General features: G+C 26.4%; 1 protein-coding gene across 1 annotated transcript in view; it reads left to right on the top strand.

Annotated features, from left to right (window-relative positions):
• The window catches only part of LOC111042827 (sex peptide receptor), a 212,975-nt gene extending 189,563 nt beyond the window's left edge, over window positions 1-23,412 (top strand). Inside the window, exons 5-7 of the mRNA XM_022327523.1 lie at window positions 5,245-5,378; window positions 12,720-12,876; window positions 21,376-23,412. Of these exons, the coding sequence (XP_022183215.1) occupies window positions 5,245-5,378; window positions 12,720-12,876; window positions 21,376-21,645 (561 nt within the window). The 3' untranslated portion in view covers window positions 21,646-23,412. The remainder of the gene's footprint in view (window positions 1-5,244; window positions 5,379-12,719; window positions 12,877-21,375) is intronic.
• The last annotated feature ends 899 nt before the right edge of the window (window positions 23,413-24,311 follow it).

The following is a 24,311-nucleotide window of genomic DNA, read 5'->3' as shown; positions in this document are numbered from 1 at the left end:
GAAGCCATTTCTAGATTCCAGTTAAACGTTCAAATAGTATATCCGGTGTACATTTGGAAGTCGATTTATATAACTTATTTGCCGGTTTAGTACCTAGGTACCTATTAACTAACTGCAAATAAGATTTCACCAACAATGACAAAAAAAAAAAAAAACAAAACGATTCAGTGACATAATAATTGTTAATACAAAAAATTAAAACTTTTATGCAGAAAATCAAAAAAAAAACAATTTTCAAGTAATATCACATAGTAACTTTTTTGAGTGAATCAGGATATATAATTATAATTATTCCCCTCCGATTTTGTGAAAAAAAAAACAATACTATTCATATGCATTCATCGTTGTTTGAACAGATACTAAAATGGTCTGCTTGTGAGGTACACCCTTACGCATAATTCGTCCTTTTATTTATGACCGGTTTGTAAATCTTTCCACTATTAATGCATTCAAAAATTCTACTTTTATATGAAAAAAAAACATTGTATATATGGCATAATCAATTGAAACGAGTGTATGTTTGCTCAACTGAATGTATACTATAAATAATTACAGTTTTTTGCTAACCTTTTTTGCCAGTAGGTACATGGCATCAGATTAAAACCGAGTTTGTAGAATATAAATGCAACCATCCTTTCGTTGAGTGTGTAAAAGTTTTAAAAATGGAATTATTATGCTAAAATATTAAACAATATTATGTAATCATTTTTATGGGGAGACCGTGCGGTGGGCGACGACTTGAAATATATTTTACCATAGTTTTTAAGTCCCAATATCCAAGTTTTCGAAACTTTTAATATTCGTTATTTAGCATGGATTTAGTATATAAAGTCTTGAGAAAATTATATTAAATTTTAAGTAGAACTTGAAGAATTATCCAATAAAAGCTATAAGTTTAACAAAAAGGATACAAGTTTTTAAAAGTGTTTAAATAACAGATTATCTGCATCTACTCAGTTTGCGTCCGACAAATTCATATTCACTATTCTCTTAAAATGAAACACTCATTTAATATTAGTTATCAGTTCAAATATTTATTTTAAAAACAATCAAGTTTGAAATATAGTATAATATTAAGTCTAGTAACTAGCATTGGTGGTAAATAACTTTCAAACGTTTAAAGAAGAGATTTTCTTTAAACAAAAATCAAAATTTCATATATCATAATAAATTAACACAATCTAATATTTTTTAATTCACTCACTGATGAGATTTTCTCATTGCTGAAAGCTATTTTAGAAGTAATCGAAAAAGTTTTGTTAGTTTGAGTATATTTAAGTCAACCACAAGTTATACTCATCCAGTTTTCTCCACAACATTTTCTCCCGTATTAGTTTTGACACCCTAGTTTATCACAATAACATAGTAGAAACTTTCCCTTTTGACGAGTGCATATTTTTAAGACGTTAAATATGTATAAAAAAATATACTTTAAATCATTTGTCCACAGTTGAAATAGAATTAGTAACATTTATTTTGAAAATAAAAATTATGAAAAATAAGAATCCATATATTACGCTGATATTCAAACTAATATATTGTAATTTGTAATCATACTAATTGTTAGTAAAATACTAAAATGTAAGAAGATTTACATTTATTAATTTCCAAGCTCTATTCACTTTCCTACCATAAAATTTGTTGTTGGAGAAAATCGAAGTACTTTTACTGTCACAATACGTGATGACGGACTAAAAAATAAATAAAATGAAATACATACATCATTGTAAAATCAATACATTCATCGCTCCGCTCAGAATCTGAAGTACTTATAGTTCTAGTTTTTAAGACAAAATATTGATTATTTTACACCTTAAATAATAATTTATCGAGGAACCTATTCGACCAGGCCGTTGTGGTCTTGTAAAATTTAATTTTCGTATTAAGTGAATTAGTTTACATAGTGCGTGTATGTGGGTGTGTGAATACTTTAACTTTAAATTCAACTGAAAGTTACTCGATGGTTGTGTTATAGAGGCGTTAAAGTAATATATCGTAGGCATATAAAGCAACTACCTATCTCACCACTTTTACTCTGGAATGTTTATCAAGTTTATCGTAAACTATGTTTGATTAAATTCAGCTGCGATCAACCTGACCTCAGAAGAAAGTACTTGTGCATAAACTTGTAACACATTATCATAAACTATGCACTCGATGTCAATACTGTTCAAACACTTTAAATGTTTTTTTTTCAACGGCACACACGGTGTTTGTATACATTCTTCTCGAGTTTAATACATTATTAATAATAAGTACAAAGCCATTTTTACCAGACTATAGAGTACAGTGTAAATATTAAGTGAACACACATAAGATTTTCCACAAACAATAATAAATTATCTCTACAACAAAACTAAAATGCTTTAAAATTAAATTAAGTGGGTACGGGTGCCAAAGTAAATTATATTATTTTTGTTATCATTTCCTTTTGATGTTTACAATATTTTATTATAATAGTATACTATAAATATTATATAGATAATAAACGTAGTTATGATTTGTTGATATCCTGAAATGTAAGCTTCCTTCCTAACTCCCGTGTACACAAACTCCCGTGACAGGAATGTATTTATATGGGAATTTATTTAATGCGATTCGACACAAAGAATAACATTCATAGTTAATTTTAAGGGCTACACTTTAATGTCGTCGTTTAATTTTAATCACCTATTGAATTCTTGAGTCACTGTGTTTCTCAACAGCTTAATGTGGTCATACCAATGTGTACTATACCATACCTATATGTACAATGATGAAATCAATATTTAATTCGTAACGATATTATCAGCCGAATTCAATTAAACCACTGTGGTACGTTTCCTATCTACAAACACAATCCATTACGTTGATTCACACGATACGACAAGAATGGTAAAAGCGATTTTTATTCAATTTCTCTGATCTGGTAGGTATTCAATTAGATACATTTACTTATTTTGGTTCGAAAATCTTCCTCTTCTTGTAACAATTATTCTCACCCCACATACAAAACAATTATTTTTTTACAGACCGTTTTTCAATTAATATATTTAATGAATAGTGGATAGATCTTTATAGTTTAATGACTTCATCAAATCATCTTTCAAATATTTTGCCTTAATAATAACGATAAAACCCAGAAGTGTTTCATAAACTGCCCGAAAAGTCCACAAAAGTAATGTAATATTATGGTGATATTTGGATTGTTCGTGCTCTTGTACCAATACGGATTTAGTTGGTAGGTACTTACTAAATATTATAATCTGTTGGAAACTGTCTGCTTCATTTGTTCAATGTTCCAATCTTCGGTACATTAACATGCAAATATTAGTTTGAGTTATATCTGTATTTGCATCGGGAATCTTGACAATATCCATCTGAAATAATCTAAATATATGTATGGTATGATGATGATAATAATAATAGTATCTGTAACTTCTACCAGTAACTCATCTCATCAACCTACTGTAACCTCCACATTTTAATAATATAAGTTTTATCTTATTTATTTTTATACTCTAAAAAATAAAATAAATGTTATCCATTTCATTTTATTTATTTATTATTTACTATTATTAACTACTTTGTAATGTTTGTGTTGTGCAATGTTACGTCTTATTAGCTACGTCTTATAGCAGGCGCGGATTGTTTTTCTTAATAATAAAGATAAATAAATAATATCAGTTTGCTGGAAGATACTTCACTAAATTTGGGTTACAGCTTGAGAAATATTTTACTAATATGTAATGAAACAGAGGTTACCTCTGTAATAAACCTCTGCATAAACAATATCTTAGACGTAATAACTACGTATCTACCTCGTATTAAGATATTTAAAAAAAAATTTTCTTTCAAAACAATGTTAAAAAAATCTTTAGGTATCAAGTGAAAACATGATATTAAAAAGTTTAAAAAAACAGCAATCATTCAATTGTTTCTGCTATCTACCGTTAACGAAGTACTGTGCTTACAAACCAGGTGACTGTTTCAATTTTATCAATTAGATGTCCAATGTTTGGAAGGAGGAAATTGTGTTATATTAGCTAGAGTATATTTTTATAGAATTCAAAACCTGTTAGTGATTTTTTTCTTAACGTTTATTATTGTGGAAACAGTAAGAAGAAAAACATTATAACATTTTCGCCATGTGCCAACTCACTTAAAGTCTTACAATTTTTAAAATGTACTGATTTTTTATTCAATTTGTTCAAATCGTTGTAAGAATAATACGTATTTTTATGTTTATATCATATAAATCGTTAATTCTATGTATTTTAATTAATATTGTTATTCATTTGAGGGTCAAATAACATACGTTTTTAATTACAAATAATTTCTGTAGACAGAGCTCTAAACTAAAACTAATGATTTAAATTTGATTTGATTAAAACACGTACCTATCATGGTAAAATGTTAAATCGATTCTGTTAGTTAGACTTTTTTATTTCTTCGAAATAGTTATTTATAAATACCTATTAATTCTTATTAGTTAAATTTAAAGGTAGATACTCTACATCCCGATCTTGATTATAAGATAGATTCTACTAGCACCACCACCCAATGGTATCCAAACATTCTGATTATTATGATATTTCACATACTTTAAAGTTTATACTATTACGCTGTCACCACAGTATTTCGTTTGACCATGTGGTCCGTGTTCAAAACTTTCTTGTTATTTGACAAATCAAATAATACTGTTCGAGTAAAACGATTTCACTACATTGTTGTTATAATAACCACATTTAAATAACCACGGTGGAGTAATGAGATATTTTCAACTATTTAGTACCTAGGTATAATATTGTGGTTATTGGTAAACCACGCGGTTTACACGGAATACGGAGACGGTGTAATAGTCATCGACCTTATACTACTAGACATGCAATGACTGTATGGAAACCTTAACAACATAGAGGGCACTTTTTGCTTACTTGTTAAATGAATATGTATGGCGATGCATAGTAAGGTATGATAATAGATATATAGATTATTGTATTTTGTCGTCGGATGTTGTTACTCGTAATGCTGTTTTAATACACATTAAGTTATTGTCTAGTAGCATTAGGTCTATAAGGTAAATATAGGTACCTGCTACAGTGCCACCTTTGTCGCAACTCACGATTCAAAAACAAATATGTGATTATTTGTGTGATTCAAATACTGTATACACTGTGCATCGTCATTGTATTTATTGTTTACAACATATTAGCTAACTAAATAATAATATATTCTGTATATTTTGTTTTGTTTTAATTTAAGATGAAGCACGCATATTGGGTTGAACATTGGGTCACACTTGACGTATACTTCACTCTGTACTATGCTTTCCGTGTGATCTTCGTGCACACTGGACCGTGCATATCTCTGGTAGTGTTAAATCTTCTTCTGTTCAGGTAAGTAATTCAAAGTATATTAATAAAACAATCGATCCCGAGTATTTTTAATAGGTTTATCCTAAGCCCAGAAATTGCATTATTAATGTATTCCATTAATTGGTGTAACAATATAATATGGGTTAATATGGGTAAATGCTGCCCAAGAGCGTTAAATAAAACCAAATATAAAAACGGGAGTTAAACCTATGTTCATTTTAAAATTTTAATGAAACGATTTTTTAGTCATTAGATCCTCGCGTTTAATTATTCAAACTCTGAAAACCTTAAATATTACATTTGCCTGGATAGTGTAAAAAAATAAAAGTTTTCGAAACCAATAGTTAAGAATACATTAATTTATAAAATATTTGTTTTTATAGCTGTAATGATAATGTCTTATAACTTAAAACAAAATGTTAACATTATAAACGAAATTCAGTTTTTTATGTTGATAATTAAGTACGAAAATCAGTAATTACATTTTATTTTAAAGTAGAAACACATTACACAAAATAATTTTGTAGGTTATAAGGATAAACAATAAAATATACGATTTATTATGGAGTAAAAATGGTCCTTACATCTAGAACATAAGACATTTTTTATAATTTCGAATTAATATTTTATTACATTTATCTACCTTATTGAATTTCTATTATTTCTATGATTGAAATGATAATTTAATTTAGATTTATCTATTTAATCTATAAACCTTAGGAAAAACTCTTTACATCAGTAAAACTGACTTAATTTTTTAAATATTTTAAAAGTTTAATTTATTGATAACTACTCAATTTGCACTATATTCTATTATATAAAACAGTGACCTCTTATTTACAAGTTAAAGTTATATATTTACAATAACAAAATAAGTTAACTTTAACTTGAAAAACATTTAAAATATTAGGTATAACCATATTAAAATGAAAAAATGTAACTACTTTTCCTTGATCCGTACACATAATATCTTAACCACTTCGTCTCCTCTGTTTGAAAAAATAAAATACCATTAGCTCAATACAATGACTTTAATAATCTTCTCCTTAATAAACCCAATACCCTTCGTTGATAGTACTTTTTCTTCGACATGACTAGCCAATCCAGTTAAATGTCTCAAAAAATCGTTGTAAAGAGATTTAGAGGTGTTTAAAAAAAAACTTACAATATAATATACGTAGGTACATATTTATAAATTAAATAACAATTTAGAAAAATAATACTAGTTAATTGTTACTTATCCCCTACCTATCAATTATTTATTAGTAATATTGTATAGATAATAGTAATACTGTTTTTGATGCATTTTTTCCGTTTTAAATATATTAAATTAATGCAATAAACTCAGTATCACCCGTAACCCACCACTTTAGATGTTTCACATTAAAAAAATATTGACACTATGAAAAGGTTTTTGTTTATTATTATTGAAACATAATTACAAAATTGCAATATATACATAAATATTTTTAAAATAGGTAATTTCTTATAAAGGCTTAAAGTAATGAGAAATTTCAGGGTGGAAGGTACTCAGTAGTACCACCCGACTATGAAACGTATTAGCTGTGATGCTTCGTATACAATTTAAATACCTAACCGATGATTTAACTGGTAACTCGTTGTTTATTGTGTTGTAATATTTATATAACGTATAATATATTTTTAATACGATGAACTTGATAGCGGCCCGACTGGTCGAGTATATTTAAGAAACTAGAGGTGGTCTTGGATGAGTGCAGTCGTATGGAATGTGTCTTACTTAGCTAGAGGGCGGAGGAGGATCCCACTAATGTGACCACTCACTTAAGTTGCTACTGTCATGTTATCGAACAGCAAGTGGTGGTCCTGAAAAGAACAGTTGTATGTGTCGACAATGTTGTTGAAAGAACGCTTTCCAGAAGTCTTACAGTTTGTCCGGTAAGGCCGGTTTAATAAAGACAGTTTACAAGCGGAGAGTCAATATGGTAGGGACATGAGGCTATGAACGTATACTTATCTGTTTATTCGTGTGATGATCGTCCAAGAGTTATCGACCACATCATCTAGTATATTCGGTATTAGTGCTTTTTTGGACTGGTTTACAGTTATTTTCCAATAATAGGAACACGGCATCATGTGGTTGATCTGCAGTTGAGATTTCTTGAATGCTACATTTTGAAATGAATAAAGCAACTTTTGATAATTAGTAACGTGACATGTCATCGATGTAAAAAATTTCAAAAAAGTATGGTGACAATTGACAAACAAAATCCTCGAGATACTCCATCTTGGATGTTCCTAATTAGTGATATGATGTTTGAGTTTTATTTTACCAAAGAAGTTCGATTAAATAAGATATATTTTTTCAAATGTATGCTTTGTGATGGTAATTATATTACAATGAGTTTTTATGATGTTTATGTAACAGATTATCATGCCACACTTTGCCAATATACAATGTGGGGTTTAGAATCAAATTTTTCGTGGCAGTATATTTGCTTTGAGCATATTTTGATTTGATTTAATAACAGTGACCTGAAGATTGTTGACAGAGCATCTAGGAGAAGATCGGTCTATTTTTTTTTTTATTATTATTTCAGGTTATTTGTCAGACTTTGGAAACATTGTAATAGCTTTATACAGATATTGATTTCCAGTAGGTACATCTGTTAAAAATTTAGCAGTGCCAATGGTCCTTCAAGACTCAGTCCTTCCGTCATGCCTGAAGCTTTCGGATTACACACTTCGCTTGGCCATAAAGTTACCATTTTAGGGTAAATTAAATTATTAGGTACGTCGTTCAAAAGTATTATTACTGACCAACTGGTCCACCTGATTGGTAGTGTATGAGGTTTGAAGTTGATCGAATATAGTATTCATGAATAATAAATTCAACTTTGTTTTGTATCTCATACTGCATGATACTGCATTACCAAGATTGAAGATTTTAGTCCGATGTTTGTGGATGCACCCGATTAAGCATAGGAAGCTGGTTCATTGTCTGTCACAATAACCATTAAGGAGTTCATGACTTAGTATTATACGCAGGATGTATTAGTAAATACACCCGTTTATAAGCTATCTCCCTCGTTGTTGATGTCTGCTGGTCGTTGGTTTCAATAATGTAATGTTGTTTTCTCTGCCAAATGCTGTGTACAGTTTTCGTCGAGCAAAACACAACTCATACGGTAATCGTTCTGTTACGTGGTGTTATCTTCACCAGTGGCGTAGGTTGCAGTTATTGCCAGTGTCATAATTTTGAGTTTCTAACTGTATCAACACAAGGGTAGTGTTAAATGTATTAATTTTTTAATAGGGATATAAATACTGATGATCAATAATTGAATTCATCATGTACGAAAAACTGTATTGTTATTCGTATACAGTTCGTTATATCTACTTGAAATTATAATTTCTCATATTTATATGTCTGTTGATAATTTCCACGAAAATAATGTTTTAGAAGTTCTCCAAAAATAAAAACGCGTTGCTATTTTTGTATTTTGACGATCAAATTTGAGATATATTCTAATAATAATAATAATGAATAACTAATTGTAAAATAAAACACAAGATTTGCCTATTTTCTAGTTGTATTATCTAACCTAAACTTAGAATAAGTTAACAACAGTTTTGAATTAAACAAATTTGAAAAGGTTTACAATCTAAATGTTCAACACTTTCTGACACTTCTTAATATTTTACTGTATCAAATTATTGCAGTACAATTTTTTTAAATCTTAAAGTATAGTGAGTGAACACTATCTAGAGCAGTAATTTATATTAAAAACAGTCAGTAACCTATGAAGCATTTTAAAAGGAGTGGTGGCCGGTGGAATAACCGTCTTTCGGACCTTTATTTGACTATACTAAACTACTAAGTACAAAATGCTTGTTTTTCTCAATATTAGTATAGATAATAATCTACAACAATAATTTTCATAAATAAAATACTAATTATAGTAATCATTATAATAATTATATTTTTGAAACGTTATTGTTATATGTTGATTTTTATGAAACTATGATGTTTCAAAACATTTTTTTCAAAAATAGATCAAAAAAAAATGAAATAAATAATTTTTTTAATGAAATTTTACCAAATAGTTTATTCAAATTACCTATACAATTAAAAAATTCTATTCTCGTAATAAATGGGAAATACATTCAACCCTCTTACCAAAAAAAAATTCAAAACTGCAAATCATTCCTCCTTAAGTGTAATCTTAGTATCTTAAACACACCAAAAACAATAATAAAACTTCAGTTGAAATTATTTCTGTCAGATATAAATCATTTTTTTTTTAGAGAATCTTGTTAATGTCTTTAGAATTTAATAAAACCCAATACCCAATACTCTCCTATCGTAACTATCTTATAAGTACTCGACCCCCCCCCCTAAATTGCTTCATGTTACATTATGTGGTAGTAAAATAACTATATATTAATATATTAAAAACTAAAATAAAAAAACATTGTACCTAATACTAAGTGGACTAAACTGACATCAATGATATTCGGTGGGTTGAAAACCACAACGGAATTCAAAGATTATAATAAAATTAGTACACATTTTTTAAGCTTAACCCCCCCCCCCCAAATTAATTTCCAGTTATGGCCTTGGTTGTATGTAGTTAAAGTTGACATAAATAACTTGAACTGCGTGGATAATAAGATTTAAATAAAGTCATTGATTTGTTGAATATGATATAAATGTAATTTCAAGTCTAATTAATTTTTATAGAAATTAGGTACCTAAAAGAATTGTTCGTAGTTGAGAGTGAAAATAAATAAAATATACGAGTAAATAATAAATGTTATCGATTTAAAATGAATGTTATTATTGAACAATATGTATGTTTTAATAAACATAAGTATCTTAACGATGGATATCGTAATACATAATACATAATACTAAAATAATAGTCTTACTAAAAATATTATAATATCAAAGTAACGCTGAAATAAAAATAAGTAAACATATTATCTCATTTCAACCATCTCGGCTAAGGCCCGCGATTTATAGTACCTAATATTAGATTCAAAAACAATGTGAAAAGTTCACATTAAAATATCAAGTTGGTACACTCAAATAGCATTTCTTTAAAACCATCAAAAATTATTCTTTTGTAGTGCATACTAATAGTATTATTTAATACATTTACAATTATTATTATTTAATATGATGTAAGTAGGTACCTAGGTATATGATTTGATATGATATCATATTCCTGCAGTATAAAGCATTATTTCATAAACAATATTTATGAATTACGAATCTTATTATTATTTTTGTCGAAATAAACTGCTAATATGTTTATAACATTCTTCTGAACAAGATTTTTTTTGTAATTATTTGAAATCGAAATTCAAATATAATTATATTTTTTAATTATGTATGGTTGTATAGATCCCCAAAACTATATATACAAATAATCATATTTACATTACTATATATTATTTAAGTAATTTTCATGACTAAACAGCATATTAAATAAACGCTAGTGTCAGTAGTGCCAGTATATTGTGTAAATTATTATTGTTTTAAAAATTAAATACATTTCTTATATGGAATATATATTTAAAAATAATATTTTATCTTCATATAATCATATATTCCCTAATTTTAGATACTCTATCTAAACTATATCAAAAATGTATTAGTTTCCAAATATTGTTTTAATTTTTTTTCAACACAACTTCCTGTGTCATTACAAGATGTTTTTAAAAATATATTTATTTATTTTTATATTCTCCCTAAAACGAATAGCAACTGAATCCAAAATTATGTATTTTATTTAATAAATGTGGAAGCATTCTTAAAAAATTTAAACCAATTAGTTTTAGTTTTTACTCATTTTAATAAAATGATTTATTTGTATGCATAATTTATAATGTTAAAATAATATGAAATTCATACTAATTGTATTGTTTAGAAGCGATGAAGGGAAGGAGAGACGAGTAAGTAATAGGTTCTATAGAGGATTAACATAGCATTCTATACAATTTATACACTTTAACACCACTTACAACTAACTTCACTCGACACCAGAAATTGTATGAATTTTAATTAATATTTTTACTTCTACCTCTAAACGATTCATAAAAAAAAACACTTAAAAACAATCAATATAATATGACACATTTATTCTGGAATTATATTATAAAATTAAAAAGAAATGTTTATAAAAATAATTTAGGCGTAGAATTTACAATTTGAAAACAGGACTAAAAAACTATTTAAGGATCTAGCCTGAACAATTATACTATAGAATAATACTGTACATAATAAATAACTACTGTCAATGACGAGACCTTCAAATTTAAATTAATTAACACAAAACTAACTTTTATCAAACTGGAGAAGGGGTGATTTCATAGGGGAATTCCCAAAATGAATACTATAAAACGTTGCCGCGATATAATTCTGGATTCGCCTATGCTTATAAATCTTATTTATAAATGTAAATCAAATCTTCTAAACGTTTTTTTGTCAAATTTACGTGATAGCCATTTAGCAATAATAAGTTTATATTACTTCATAATAAATTACTTTCCAGGAAAAACGTCGATGAGAAGTCCATCAAAAGCATCTCATGTTCATTCCCGTATCATATAATTATGCCAGTGATAAAATGTTAACTTTATTGATAAAAATAAAAATATTTATGCATAATTTGACATATAAACAATATAAACTCGAAATAATACGTTAATAATATACTTAACTATAAGCTCTTTAACTATACGCTCTGCTCAGAATCGAATGTTTCAAATACGACAATAATCTATTTCCAATTTATTATAATAATAATATACATTTATAAAACCAAACCACCTGCAGTACACATATAATAGTAGTCTACTCAACATGACGTAATGAATTTCAATTTTTTTTTGATTTCATTCTGCGACAAACAATTAATTAAAATTAATATATAAATTATAAATAATTTAAAACTCATCAAATTTAAGCATATACTACATTGCTTAAAATGTTTTCTTGATTTTTATCAATAGATGATTATTCAATATTATTTTTATGTTTAGTAATTATATATTAATTAAGTGAACATTTTTAATTTAATATTAATATTTATAATAAGTAGGCACATATCTACATAAGTATATCAGTAGTTAGTAGAGTTAATTTACCTGTTAAGTTACCTTGTCGTAAACGAAAATGTTAGAACTCTGTTTTTCCTACTCTTGTAATTAAGTTCATAAAATGTTATTATGTAAAATAATAATTACTAACCGTTTCTATGCTATTTTAATTTAAAAACATTCTAAATTAAAATGGTTTATTTCATCTAAAACGATGAGGTACATTTTCAGTAATAATCCATCACGCAATAATACTGTTTATCATTACTGTTCCAGGGCTATGAGAGATGCGCAATTAAAAAGAGACAAATTATTCAAAGAGAACAGAAAGAACGAATGCAAACGTCTAAGAGATTCTAATTGCACAACATTGATGCTCATTGTCGTTGTGACGGTTTTCCTAATGACAGAAATTCCATTGGCTGTAGTAACGGTAAGTAATATTACATAATGACTTTTAAGGTTCAAATATTTTTAATTATTTGTCAGATACATTTTATTAAAACATATTGGTGTCGAGATATATTGAAATAATAATTTCAACATTTATGAGAAAAAAATGTTTTATTTCTTTGATTTCACGCTTGAAATGTATGATAATTGATTATATTATCAAATATGTCTCCCATTTTGTTAATAAATGAAGGTAGGTAAGTAGTTCATAAAAGTAAAATAATTTTGTTAGAATAATAATAATAATAATATTAACACACAATACAAAATATAAGATGAGGTATCAAAAATCAAAATATTTGCATAAGTACAAATATAATAACAGTCTTAAAAATAACTGATTTAAAAAGTATGGGCTATTTTCCACAAATAAAAAATACCATTTATCTAAAAAAAAATTCTTCCAAACTGTCTCTTTTTTTATGATTTATCACTTGATGAGAAGAGTTCAGTTTAATAATGTCAAAGCTAATTAACTTTAAATTTTGATAGGATATTCAACATTGATTTTGTGTTTAAAACATTGACTTGATATACCTATTTGAGTTGCATGGTCATAAAAATACTATTCACTGGTTGATGTAGTTACGCAATGTTGTAAATTAAAAAATAAACTTAAATCAAGGCATATGCTACCAAAAGTCGAAAGTGTTCAATTACTAACCAAATAGCTGCAGAAAATTGCTTTGGCTACTGTTTCAATTGTCTGAAGAAAAAAAAGTAACTGACATTGATTCAGCTGCAGCGAGATTTTTGTTAATTTATGACAATGAAAATGAATAATTGCTTTTAAAAAACTTGATCATCCAAAAATGATAAACACCAGCTGTAGAAAAAAAACTGATGCTCGCTTTTATTTCTTTAATTTTTTTCACAACCTTTTGTTATTATCTGAATAACATCAGTGAAATAAAATAATTATGCTTATGTTTCATTTTTAATATACGATGACACTATCGTTTGAGATTTCCAACTGCGAAACTGCCATTAAAAATACAAAAAAAAATAGCACTGGTCAAATTGTAAGGCCAATACATAACGCAATCTTTTCATACTATCATCACATTATCAAAAATTTAAAATATCCTATACCTTTGCATTCAGTAAAATTTTAATTTTTTGTTGTCGAAAGACTATTTTCATCCCTCTCATAGCGGGTTGAACCTTAAAAAATTCCCAGTCGCTTGTCTTTAAATTTTAATGTATTACAATAGATTCCTTTGAAATATAAATTCGTCTATTTGAATTGTGAAAACACTCAAATCCTTTATACACGTTTATCAGCATCAATCACAGACAGCTATCCAGCAGACGGGTAATCAATAATTAATTGCTGTTGCTCCACATTTAATACATTTATATATTATACATATTAATATTATATATACCTACATCCAAAATAAGAACAATTTCAGAAAAGGTACTTTAAATGTATTTTCCACATATTTCATTAAATTATGTACATCAATTTTACATCTATGTTAATTTTCGTGGGTATCTACTAACCTACATAAAAGTACAATTATATAATATACGTAATTGTCAATTCTTCAATAAATTATAATATTTTTTGAAAAATTCTTTTAAAAGTAATTTTTAATTAATAATAGTAATATTCCTGCATCATTAAATTACCAAAATTGAATTATATTAAAAAACATTAAATAAAAACCACTAAGCTAACCTCGATTAATTCAGAAGCTATAAAACGTAATCCCTTTGGTCATTATCATCTTTATAGTACAATTATAATCATATAAAAATAAAAATGAATAAATTACGTTTATTTTAATTTTAAACTATAATTAAATAAAATTGTGTTCTTGTTTTAACACCACACGTTTAAATATCATCAGTCTGGTTTGTAGGTCAATTAATATTAATGAGGTCCATTTTATATTCTGATTGGTTTCACAATGAAGTGTGTGATGTAATGTACATGTTATATATGTGTCAGTCATCACGTGTTGGAACAGTTAAAAAGCTGTTTAACTTTCATAGTAGTCTCTAGTTGTAAAGTTAGTATTTTGAAGAAAAAAAATGCTCAATTCTTTTCAAAATAATTGAAAAACAAAAATGTCTTTAATATTTCCACAAAATCAGTTTTCAGCTATTTCTATAAGTGTATAAAGTACACAATTTTTAAAAACAAATTATTATGGAGTTAAAATCAATCAATTTTAAAAGTTAAAGCATAACAATTTAAGATAAGGTTCCTCATAGGTTATTCTTGCAAAACTAAAAATTACAATAAATATACAACATTTTTGTTATTGACCTCTGAAGTTGAGTGTTTACTGAAATTGGATATTTAAATGAAAAATAATCTATCTTACATTTATCGAGTGATGTTATTTTTCTGTTACCTATTCAAAAAACATTAATCGTAGAGACTTTTCACAATTACGCATATTATTGTTTTATGTACACAATTATATTTTCAAAATATTTAGACTAATTTAAAACTATTCATAACCTGCAACTCTCAGTCAGAATTTACTTAAATTAACATTAATATATTATATTCCATATTTTTGGCAAAAATTAATTCTACCAATCGTATTAGTAGTGGAATATTAAAAAATAAAATGCTAATAGCGGTATAAATAAATCATAAAGTATAAAATATCCTTAGAAATAAAGAGCTGACACGCCATCTCCACTCACGATCATTTTTCGTGTGCAATGATATTATATCATTTAATTCAAATTTAACACATCCATTATAGTTACCTACTCAATAACGAGGTACACTCAAAACCTCCTATATAACAGAGTGACTTTTTATTTACTGTGCCACAAACACGTTTATACAATAAATTTTGAACTTCATATCGGTTCTAAAATAATCGGTTACAATAATAATACAACACCGCCTTCGGTCCCGATGAGCGAAAAGATACAAACGCCCAGCAGCGTATCATATTATTTTGTATAAGATCCGATTGTTAGTTCTAAGCAATGTTTATTATATTTTCTTTATTCCCTCAAATATATTATGCAAAATAAGTTAATTCACATTTTTATATCCAAAATAAATATGAATTAAAAAAATATATACCATTATGTCTACTAAAAATATTGTGAAAAAATATATTTCATTACTATTTAGTAATGATTTAATGTGAAATATTAGTTGCACATTATATCGTATTCGAGGCTAAGATTTCTTTGCATAAGCATATTTTTTTCTTATACTCCAAATACATTTATTTTAAGTTATATCTATAATTTAAATCATACGGAATTAAATTAGTAAAACAATTTTTTATTGCATATTTTCGAGGCCTTTCATCAAAATACACAATACACTTGCACATTCAGAGTTTTTGAGAATTTATTTTTATCTTATGAAGATCTGTAATTATTGTTGTATATACGTCATAAACATACTATTTTTATAACCTGAAACGGTTGGTTTACAAGTCGTCAATCGACTAAAGTATACAATTGTATCAAAATAGGCTTGTAGACTGTTGATATTCATGAGTTAATTTAACTATCGTTAATAGGTCTACTTCGAGTGTTCGGCATATAGATACATAACTAACTGTATGCGTGACATTTACTGTACCATTAAAATAAATGAACTCGAAGAATACCCAAAGTTCAAAGTAAACATGCTAAATTGAGGATATTTGTTGAAGAATTTCTAGTTACGTTGTACCTATCTGTGATCAACATTTTCATGGGCTCGTTGGTAATATAATAAATATCTACCTACCAACACCTATTCATTTATATCAAAGTTACAAATATAGTTCACTCGTCACTGAAATACCTACATAATCCATTAGTAGAATAGATACTAATATGCTTACAAAAATAATATAGGAAAGTGGTATAATGATTTTGACACAATGACATGGATTTTATCCTGAACCAAATATTATTATATTAAAATTAAAATTAAATAAGAATATTATTGATGGGTAATTTGTATTAAATTAATGTCTTCGAAAAAAAAAACAAACGAGGTCTCGGAAATTGAATCACAAGCTTTTCAGTTGCATACGTACTTTAACGTCTAGTTACTTTAAAACAAGCAACAAAGTAATGTTTGGTTAATTATTTTTTTTAAATGATTAGATTTATTTATTTCGTTATGAATTATAATAGTTATTAAATTTCGTTTACAAACACAAAGTTTACTTTATAATAATTATTCTTATTTCTTACTCACTTAAATTGTTCTTCGTGTACATGCCTATTTTAACTGACCATAAATACCGTATAAAACATCAAAAATGACCAACTACAGTTCCATTATATTATTGTTATGTATAAAATGACACAAGTCTTATTATAAGTATTCAAAAAATTGACGGAATTGCTACACAAACGGCAGCAAAAAAAACTAAGAAATAAATATTGAAAATACTAAGAAAGAGTAAATCAAAATCGATTATTGGCATGGAAAAGATAATTCTTTTTTTAGAAGTCTGATTTTACACATGGAATATTTTGGTTTTGAGTTTATTTTTACACTACTTTTTTTAATCTTGAAATAATGTATTTATATTTTATCTTTAGTATGTACATAAACTGGCCTATATTTTATGCTATTGTTTGTATCAGATTTATTTTTAGTTTAAACTCAACTCTGTTTACTATACAAGTCAATCACCTTCAAAAATAGTGAATTAATAGCTTATTCATTTTCAAAAAAAGCTTTAATATTTATTTACATTTCAGAGCAAATAATTTTAAAATCTTATATATACGGAATAATGCATCATATCATTATTGTCCTTGTAACAAGGCAATGTATCAATGTATCAACCATCAATATCACTTTAGTATTTTATAATGATATGGGTATTAAGTATCAAGTAGATATCAAATATCTGAGTATGTCCCTAAATAGGTACCTACCCCGCCTTTACGCATCAGGTTTTTATTTTGTATTCGATAACCATCAAGAATTAGTACGTTTATTCACAGAGTACAATGAACTGCGGTCGAAATAAATTTATTCAATACATCGTCATATATAATTTAATAATTTAATACGATTTCATTTTTTTAAACAGCCGTTGACGACAAAGATGATAAAGATTTATTTAAAAAAAATATTATTTATTAAAAAAATCATACCTATACTATTAATTACTAATAACGCATGTATAACAATAATAATTGTGACTCAGAACACAGTGTCCTCAGGGACAATGGGGCATTAAACACACACATCCTCAAATTTGTTCAAAATTTAAACAAGTAGAATATTAACAATAGACATTTTAAATTATATCATTATATAAGCGAATAACGGATACTAATTTTTTTAATTTTCACTTCTTAGATATAATTAGAAACATTTTTATGTTCTTCTAATTTAAAGTAATTTATAATTTTTTAAGAATTTAAATCAAAAATTTTAGAAAACATTTTATTTTTTATCTCAAACCTAGTTACAATCTAATTCAAGACCACATTTTTAGCAACTATATCTTTTGCTAGCTATCAGCACGTTTTAACAAGAAAAATTAATATATTTTTTTTAGTTTCTCGCCATTTTTCAAACATGAAAATTATATATTTAACTTGATTTTGATCAAATTGGTAATGGCACCTTTTGAGTTATAACCATAGAAATCATACCTTACATTAGCTGATTATAAATTATAATGTATCAATACTTCATACAATAATATTGATATCAGAAAAATAAAAAACAATAAATTGCATAATAGTATATACTATATTCAATCGAATGTGTAAAATCATATTTTGTAATAATTTTTATCGGTTTATGATCAATAATCCAGCCCAAAAAAGTGATAGGTATCTGGAAGTATTTTACCAAAGCAAATTGGCTATAAAATACACTTTTGTATTACACTTGATAAAGATGGATGTAATAAAAAAATAATAAGCTGTGTACAATATTATATAATTTTAAATTAATATTAATTGTATTGATCATGATGACGGTCTCATAGAAATGATGAACTTTGGCACATTTAAGACATCCTAACACAATAATACTATTTTCAAAAGTATTGACAGAGGGAAAAAATCACACTCCGTTATGAAAAGCTATATTAGGTATCAGGCTAAGATTATTATCAACTTTTGGAAAAGTTATAACTCGATATTTCTGTAGACAAAAATTGCAAACTTTTAAAATAGTTAGTGTTTTGATTTAATATTATCCCATGAACGTTAAAACTTAATTTTTGGTCATCTTAATCTTGTGCCAATACAAAGAACTTTCAAATTGAAATCCAGTTCAGTTATTACATTCTTTGTAAACTACAAATGTATAATACACATGCGTTCAATAATCAATTAATATATTATCAATTAAAAACTGAGTGAAAATAAACGATACTTAATTTAGTATTATTTATTACAACAATAGGTAAAGAAAAAAGTATTTAAAACATTAATGATTTTATTATAATATTTGTATTTTGTTCTTTTTCTGCATTTTATTTACTCAAATTTAAAGAACAAAATGTGTGTAAGCATGAGGTGTAACTACATGGATGCAAAGAAATTCGTTTTTAATTTATTGGTTACTTTGAAATGTATTTTATGAATCACTAAATGTAATAAATTGTACGTGTATCTTTATCTTTAATATCATTCACCTCCTTAAATATGAGTAGTGGATAATTTTATCACGGTTTAAACATTGTAGTTTTATTTATTTATTTTATTGATAAAGACTCGGGTCTTCTTGTGGTGTATTTAACGTGAACAAAAATGATAATACCGAAATCGAGGGAGAATAGTCACAATAAATTCTAAAGACTTCCTGAACAGTTGGTTATCAAGTACCTACCTACATATCTACACTGTATATTTAAGTAGATTCAAAGTATTTATGATTTTTATGAGTTTACGAAATGCGTGGATTCAAATTTAAAGGTACAGATAGAATAATATTGTATAGACAAGTAACTATTAAAATACTATAAATATAACTTGGACTCTAAATATAACACGTAACTATGTAAGCTGACTGAAGTTACTGAAAAAAATATTCACCATCCCTTGACTTTAACTGTAAACATTTCCCGTTATAATCATTATGTAAATCAAATTTTTGTTCAGTCTATAAAAATTTATTGAGTGAAAATAAAATAAAACTAAACATATTACGATTTCTTCAAAGTATTTTTCGTCTTTGTAATCGAATACTTTCCGGTTTGTTATTAGCACAACTGAAAATATTACTTTCTTCCGGTAAACGTCAGTTATAATACTGAATGTTTATCTATGCATATTTTATCTTTCTTTAAATATAATAATATCAAAAAATGATAAGTTCAGTACATTATGTAAAAACTTTTTAATTTAATTTAAGTGTATTTTTAAAAGACTTGATACAAATTAGAACATTTTTTTGAAACAAAAATAATAATGATAACAATAACCGGATGCGATGAAAATGATGCTTATCACTCTAAATCACTCTCTCAGAGTGAGAAATTTTTAGTGGTTGTAATATTACGTGTAAATAATACAAAACTGTACGCTTTATAGGTATTTGAAATCAATTAAACAATGATGAAATTCTTTATAGATAATATTAAACGTAGGTACCTATATCACCAAATCTGTTATTCGTGTACTTAAAGGTTTTAATTACAGTAAAATTATGCTCGAGACCATTAATATTTTTCTGGAAAAACAAACAGTAAAAAATGCTAAATTATGCCTTAATATAATTAAATTAAATTTGTCTACAATAAAAGTCTCGCAACTCTAATTATTTGAGTACAAATATACTTTATTTGTCAATACCATAAGAGCTTTAGTCTATCTTCAAATAGGTACCAGTACCGGCATGTCGCATACATGTCTGTTAAGTGGGTACTTTTCACTCAGGTAGATATATCAAATATCAATGTTAAGTAGGTACTTTTCACTTAGGTAGGTAGGTATATCAATATTCTGTAAGTGTTTTTTTTTTTACTGATTTTTCGTGAATCGTATTTTTTAAATATATACCTACTTACTGAGAATTCGATCATGGTGTTTTTTATGTAGGTACCAATAGTATTTTTTATCTGAAAAAATATATACAATACAATGGGTACAAAGATTTTTGATTATTAAAATAATAAAATATTTTAATAATGTAAAACTATTTATGTGAAAACTTACAATAATAAATAATTGATTAAAATCCTAGAGATCCAAATCCAAAAATGATCAATAACTTCTAAACAATATGTGTAGCTGAGACAGCAGTCCAAATTCTGCATCGGTAGAGAGTCGATTTAAGTACCTTTAATGAGAGCAATCTTTAAAATGATTTTATTATTATTTTTAGCGTAGAATAATTCATATTTTCACGATTATAACGAAAAGTAAAAATGCATTTCTATACCCAGGATCTGTCTAAATCTCCAATGCGTGTCCCACTGTTTAAATTTCACTACATACCTAACCGATCATTAATATAATAATACAATACAATAGGCATCTATTACACGTCATCGTTTAATTTTGTGTTCTGCAGGTGTTGCACATAATATCAAGCAGTATCAAAGAAATACTCGACTATTCGGTGGCCAATCTATTGGTGTTGTTCACCAATTTCTTCATCATCGTCAGCTACCCGATCAACTTCGCCATTTATTGCGGCATGTCCAGACAGTTCCGGGAAACGTTCAAAGAGCTGTTTATCAGAGGCTCGGTGCAGATAAACCGTAAACACGGGGCGGGCGGCAGCTCCCGTTATTCATTGGTCAACGGACCTAGAACATGTACCAACGAATCGCTTTTGTAAATTCATTGCGAAAGCTTATAATTATTGCGCACGCGCACGATCTAATTTTAAAACCACCCGTCTGACAAATGGGTACTTATGACGTACTGCGATTGCAATAACCAGCGGACATCGGTACCTATCCATGAAAACAAAAAAAAAAACTATACTATCTACTTATAGTTGTACATATTATTATTATTATTATATATTAAACATATTACCTATTATCCGGTTTAGATGGATTGGAAAGGGGGAAGGGATAAAAGTTATTTATAGTTAGCACAATTTTTGGACGTTCAAAAGTCCCATTCACAGCAGTATACATCGACATTAATTGTTGATATCATATAAATGAATTATGCATTATATAATTTGCATATAATTTTATTCGATCTTTGTAATTGTACCTACCTATATGTCATTTCGTACTAGAGTTCTGTCCCAAACCCGTCAACTGCTTCCAAAAATTTAGAGAAATACCTATTAAAAATAAATTAATTTTAAATTTGAATTAATTCATTAATTCTTTAATTGAGTAATTATGTAATCAATTTAGTTTTTTAGCAGATAATGCAATGACAACGTTTATTTTTTAATTTTATCTCTATAGCAGCGTGTTGATTTGAAATGTATAATATCCCAATATTAAATAAATTAAAAATAAATTAAAAATAATCAAACACCGTGAAAATCGTTGATTGTTATTTTTTCCTAGTAAGATAAATTGCTATACAGACCCCTTTCATATAAAATGATTTTTTTTTAATTATCTTTATGGGATATTAACAATTGGCACAATGTAAGTTATTTATCATTCGATTTTTTTTATTTTTTATTTTTATTTTTTTGTTGTTGTTCGAAGCGAGAACAGATGAAGGGATTATTACGTGCAATTAATTTTCCTTAAAGCAATCAATTTATGTCAAACAACATTATTTATTTATTATTACTTCTTTATTCACTTTTTTTTTTGTTACTACATATAGATTTCTAGTTATTTTACGAAAGTACCTATCTCACCATATGTTTACCGAGAATAATCGTAACCCGTTTTAAATCAAATACAATTTAGTGTATTTTGTTTTGTAATCTTAAGCCTAATCAAATTTACCTAGTTTGCTATACGTATTTAAAATTACTTTAAATTAATTTTGTTTGTTTCAAAAAATGTTAAACCACCAAAGGATTAAGACTGTATCAACCGTTCAGAAACACGATTGAATAATATCTATATTATTGATGAAATGTCCAAGAAACCATAATATTTTTGATGAATAAAATAGAGATTTTTATTTATTCAGAGAAAATGATTAACATGGAAGATGGTAAATAGTACATAATATTATAATGGCTACAGCAGTATCAAATGTCTAAATCAATCATTGCACTCAGTGTTTTGCACAAATATATTATCATTTTATTATAGTGTTATAGCTTTTCATATTTCTCTGGACAAATTTTACTAATAGTTGACTTAAAAAAAAATTGTATTTCCTATAATGGTGTAGAGGATAATATCTAATATGATATTCATTATAGAATCATTCAATTATACTACGCAATTTATCATTATTTCAAAAACCCAATCAATTTTTTACCTTGGCCTATAAAATATTTTTATTTTACATTTCTTCAACCACTTCTGATTTAATTGTTTTTGATTTGTTTGTTAAACAAACGTAAACAAACGTACCGTTTAATTTAAGCTATTCACTAATAAATTAATAAATGCCTAGTGGTATTTTTAAGGTAATGTTATTTTATTAAAATCAACTAAACCATCACAAAAATAATAGTTATAAAATAATACAGCTGTATGCAAACTAAAATAACAAACATTTTACTAAATACATTTTAGTACTGATATTTTTTGTTCAGTCGTGTATCTTTCTACGTACTTAACATTGTTTATCTTACAACTAATAATGGTGTGCAAAATAGAATAGATTACTTCTCAATCAACCCATTCAATTTTTAGGTTAAAGGAAAATTTGAATTAATATGTTGATTTCAATATATTTAAATAGGTACTCAATAATATATCTCTAAAATGTTTAACTGCACCATAGACAATTATTAATTTTAAAAATAATAAAGTTATCTAATTAAATATAAAAATGTATAGAAATATTTATTTAAAAATAATCACATAGACATTGAATTAAAAAATAAACTAAAAAACAATAAATTAATCATTATATTCTATATACCTTCATATATTTGTTGTTTCAAATTAGATATAATACATTAGATTATTTATTTTACATGTCAAATATAAATTAACATTGGATTAGGTACTTAATGTTAACTTTACATTCATGTTTCTTTTTAATTATAAATATAATACAGACACATCAAATAATTATGTGGTAATACAGTTTTTGAATTGATGGAATATAGTTTATTATTGTAAGTAGATATCTAAGTATTTAAATTGTATTGACATAAAATAAAAAAAGAACAAAATAAAAAAAAAATGATTCCTAGTAAATAACAAATGAAGTATTTTAAAATGTAACTATAAATTAAAGTAACTTATCAGAATAAATATATCTATGTTTACTGTATTATGCACCTAACCTAAACTGGTTATATTATATAATATTTTTTACTAATAAGTATAAAGAATTTTCTTCTTAACTTCAATTCATATTGTTTTTTTTATTATTTTAGCTTTTATCGAA

Source organism: Myzus persicae, unplaced genomic scaffold (genome assembly GCF_001856785.1).
Source record: "Myzus persicae strain clone G006 unplaced genomic scaffold, MPER_G0061.0, whole genome shotgun sequence".
In the NCBI taxonomy this organism is placed as follows: domain Eukaryota; kingdom Metazoa; phylum Arthropoda; class Insecta; order Hemiptera; family Aphididae; genus Myzus; species Myzus persicae.
Note: the sequence above shows the minus strand (reverse complement) of the source record. Positions and strands in the feature narration are given on the sequence as shown.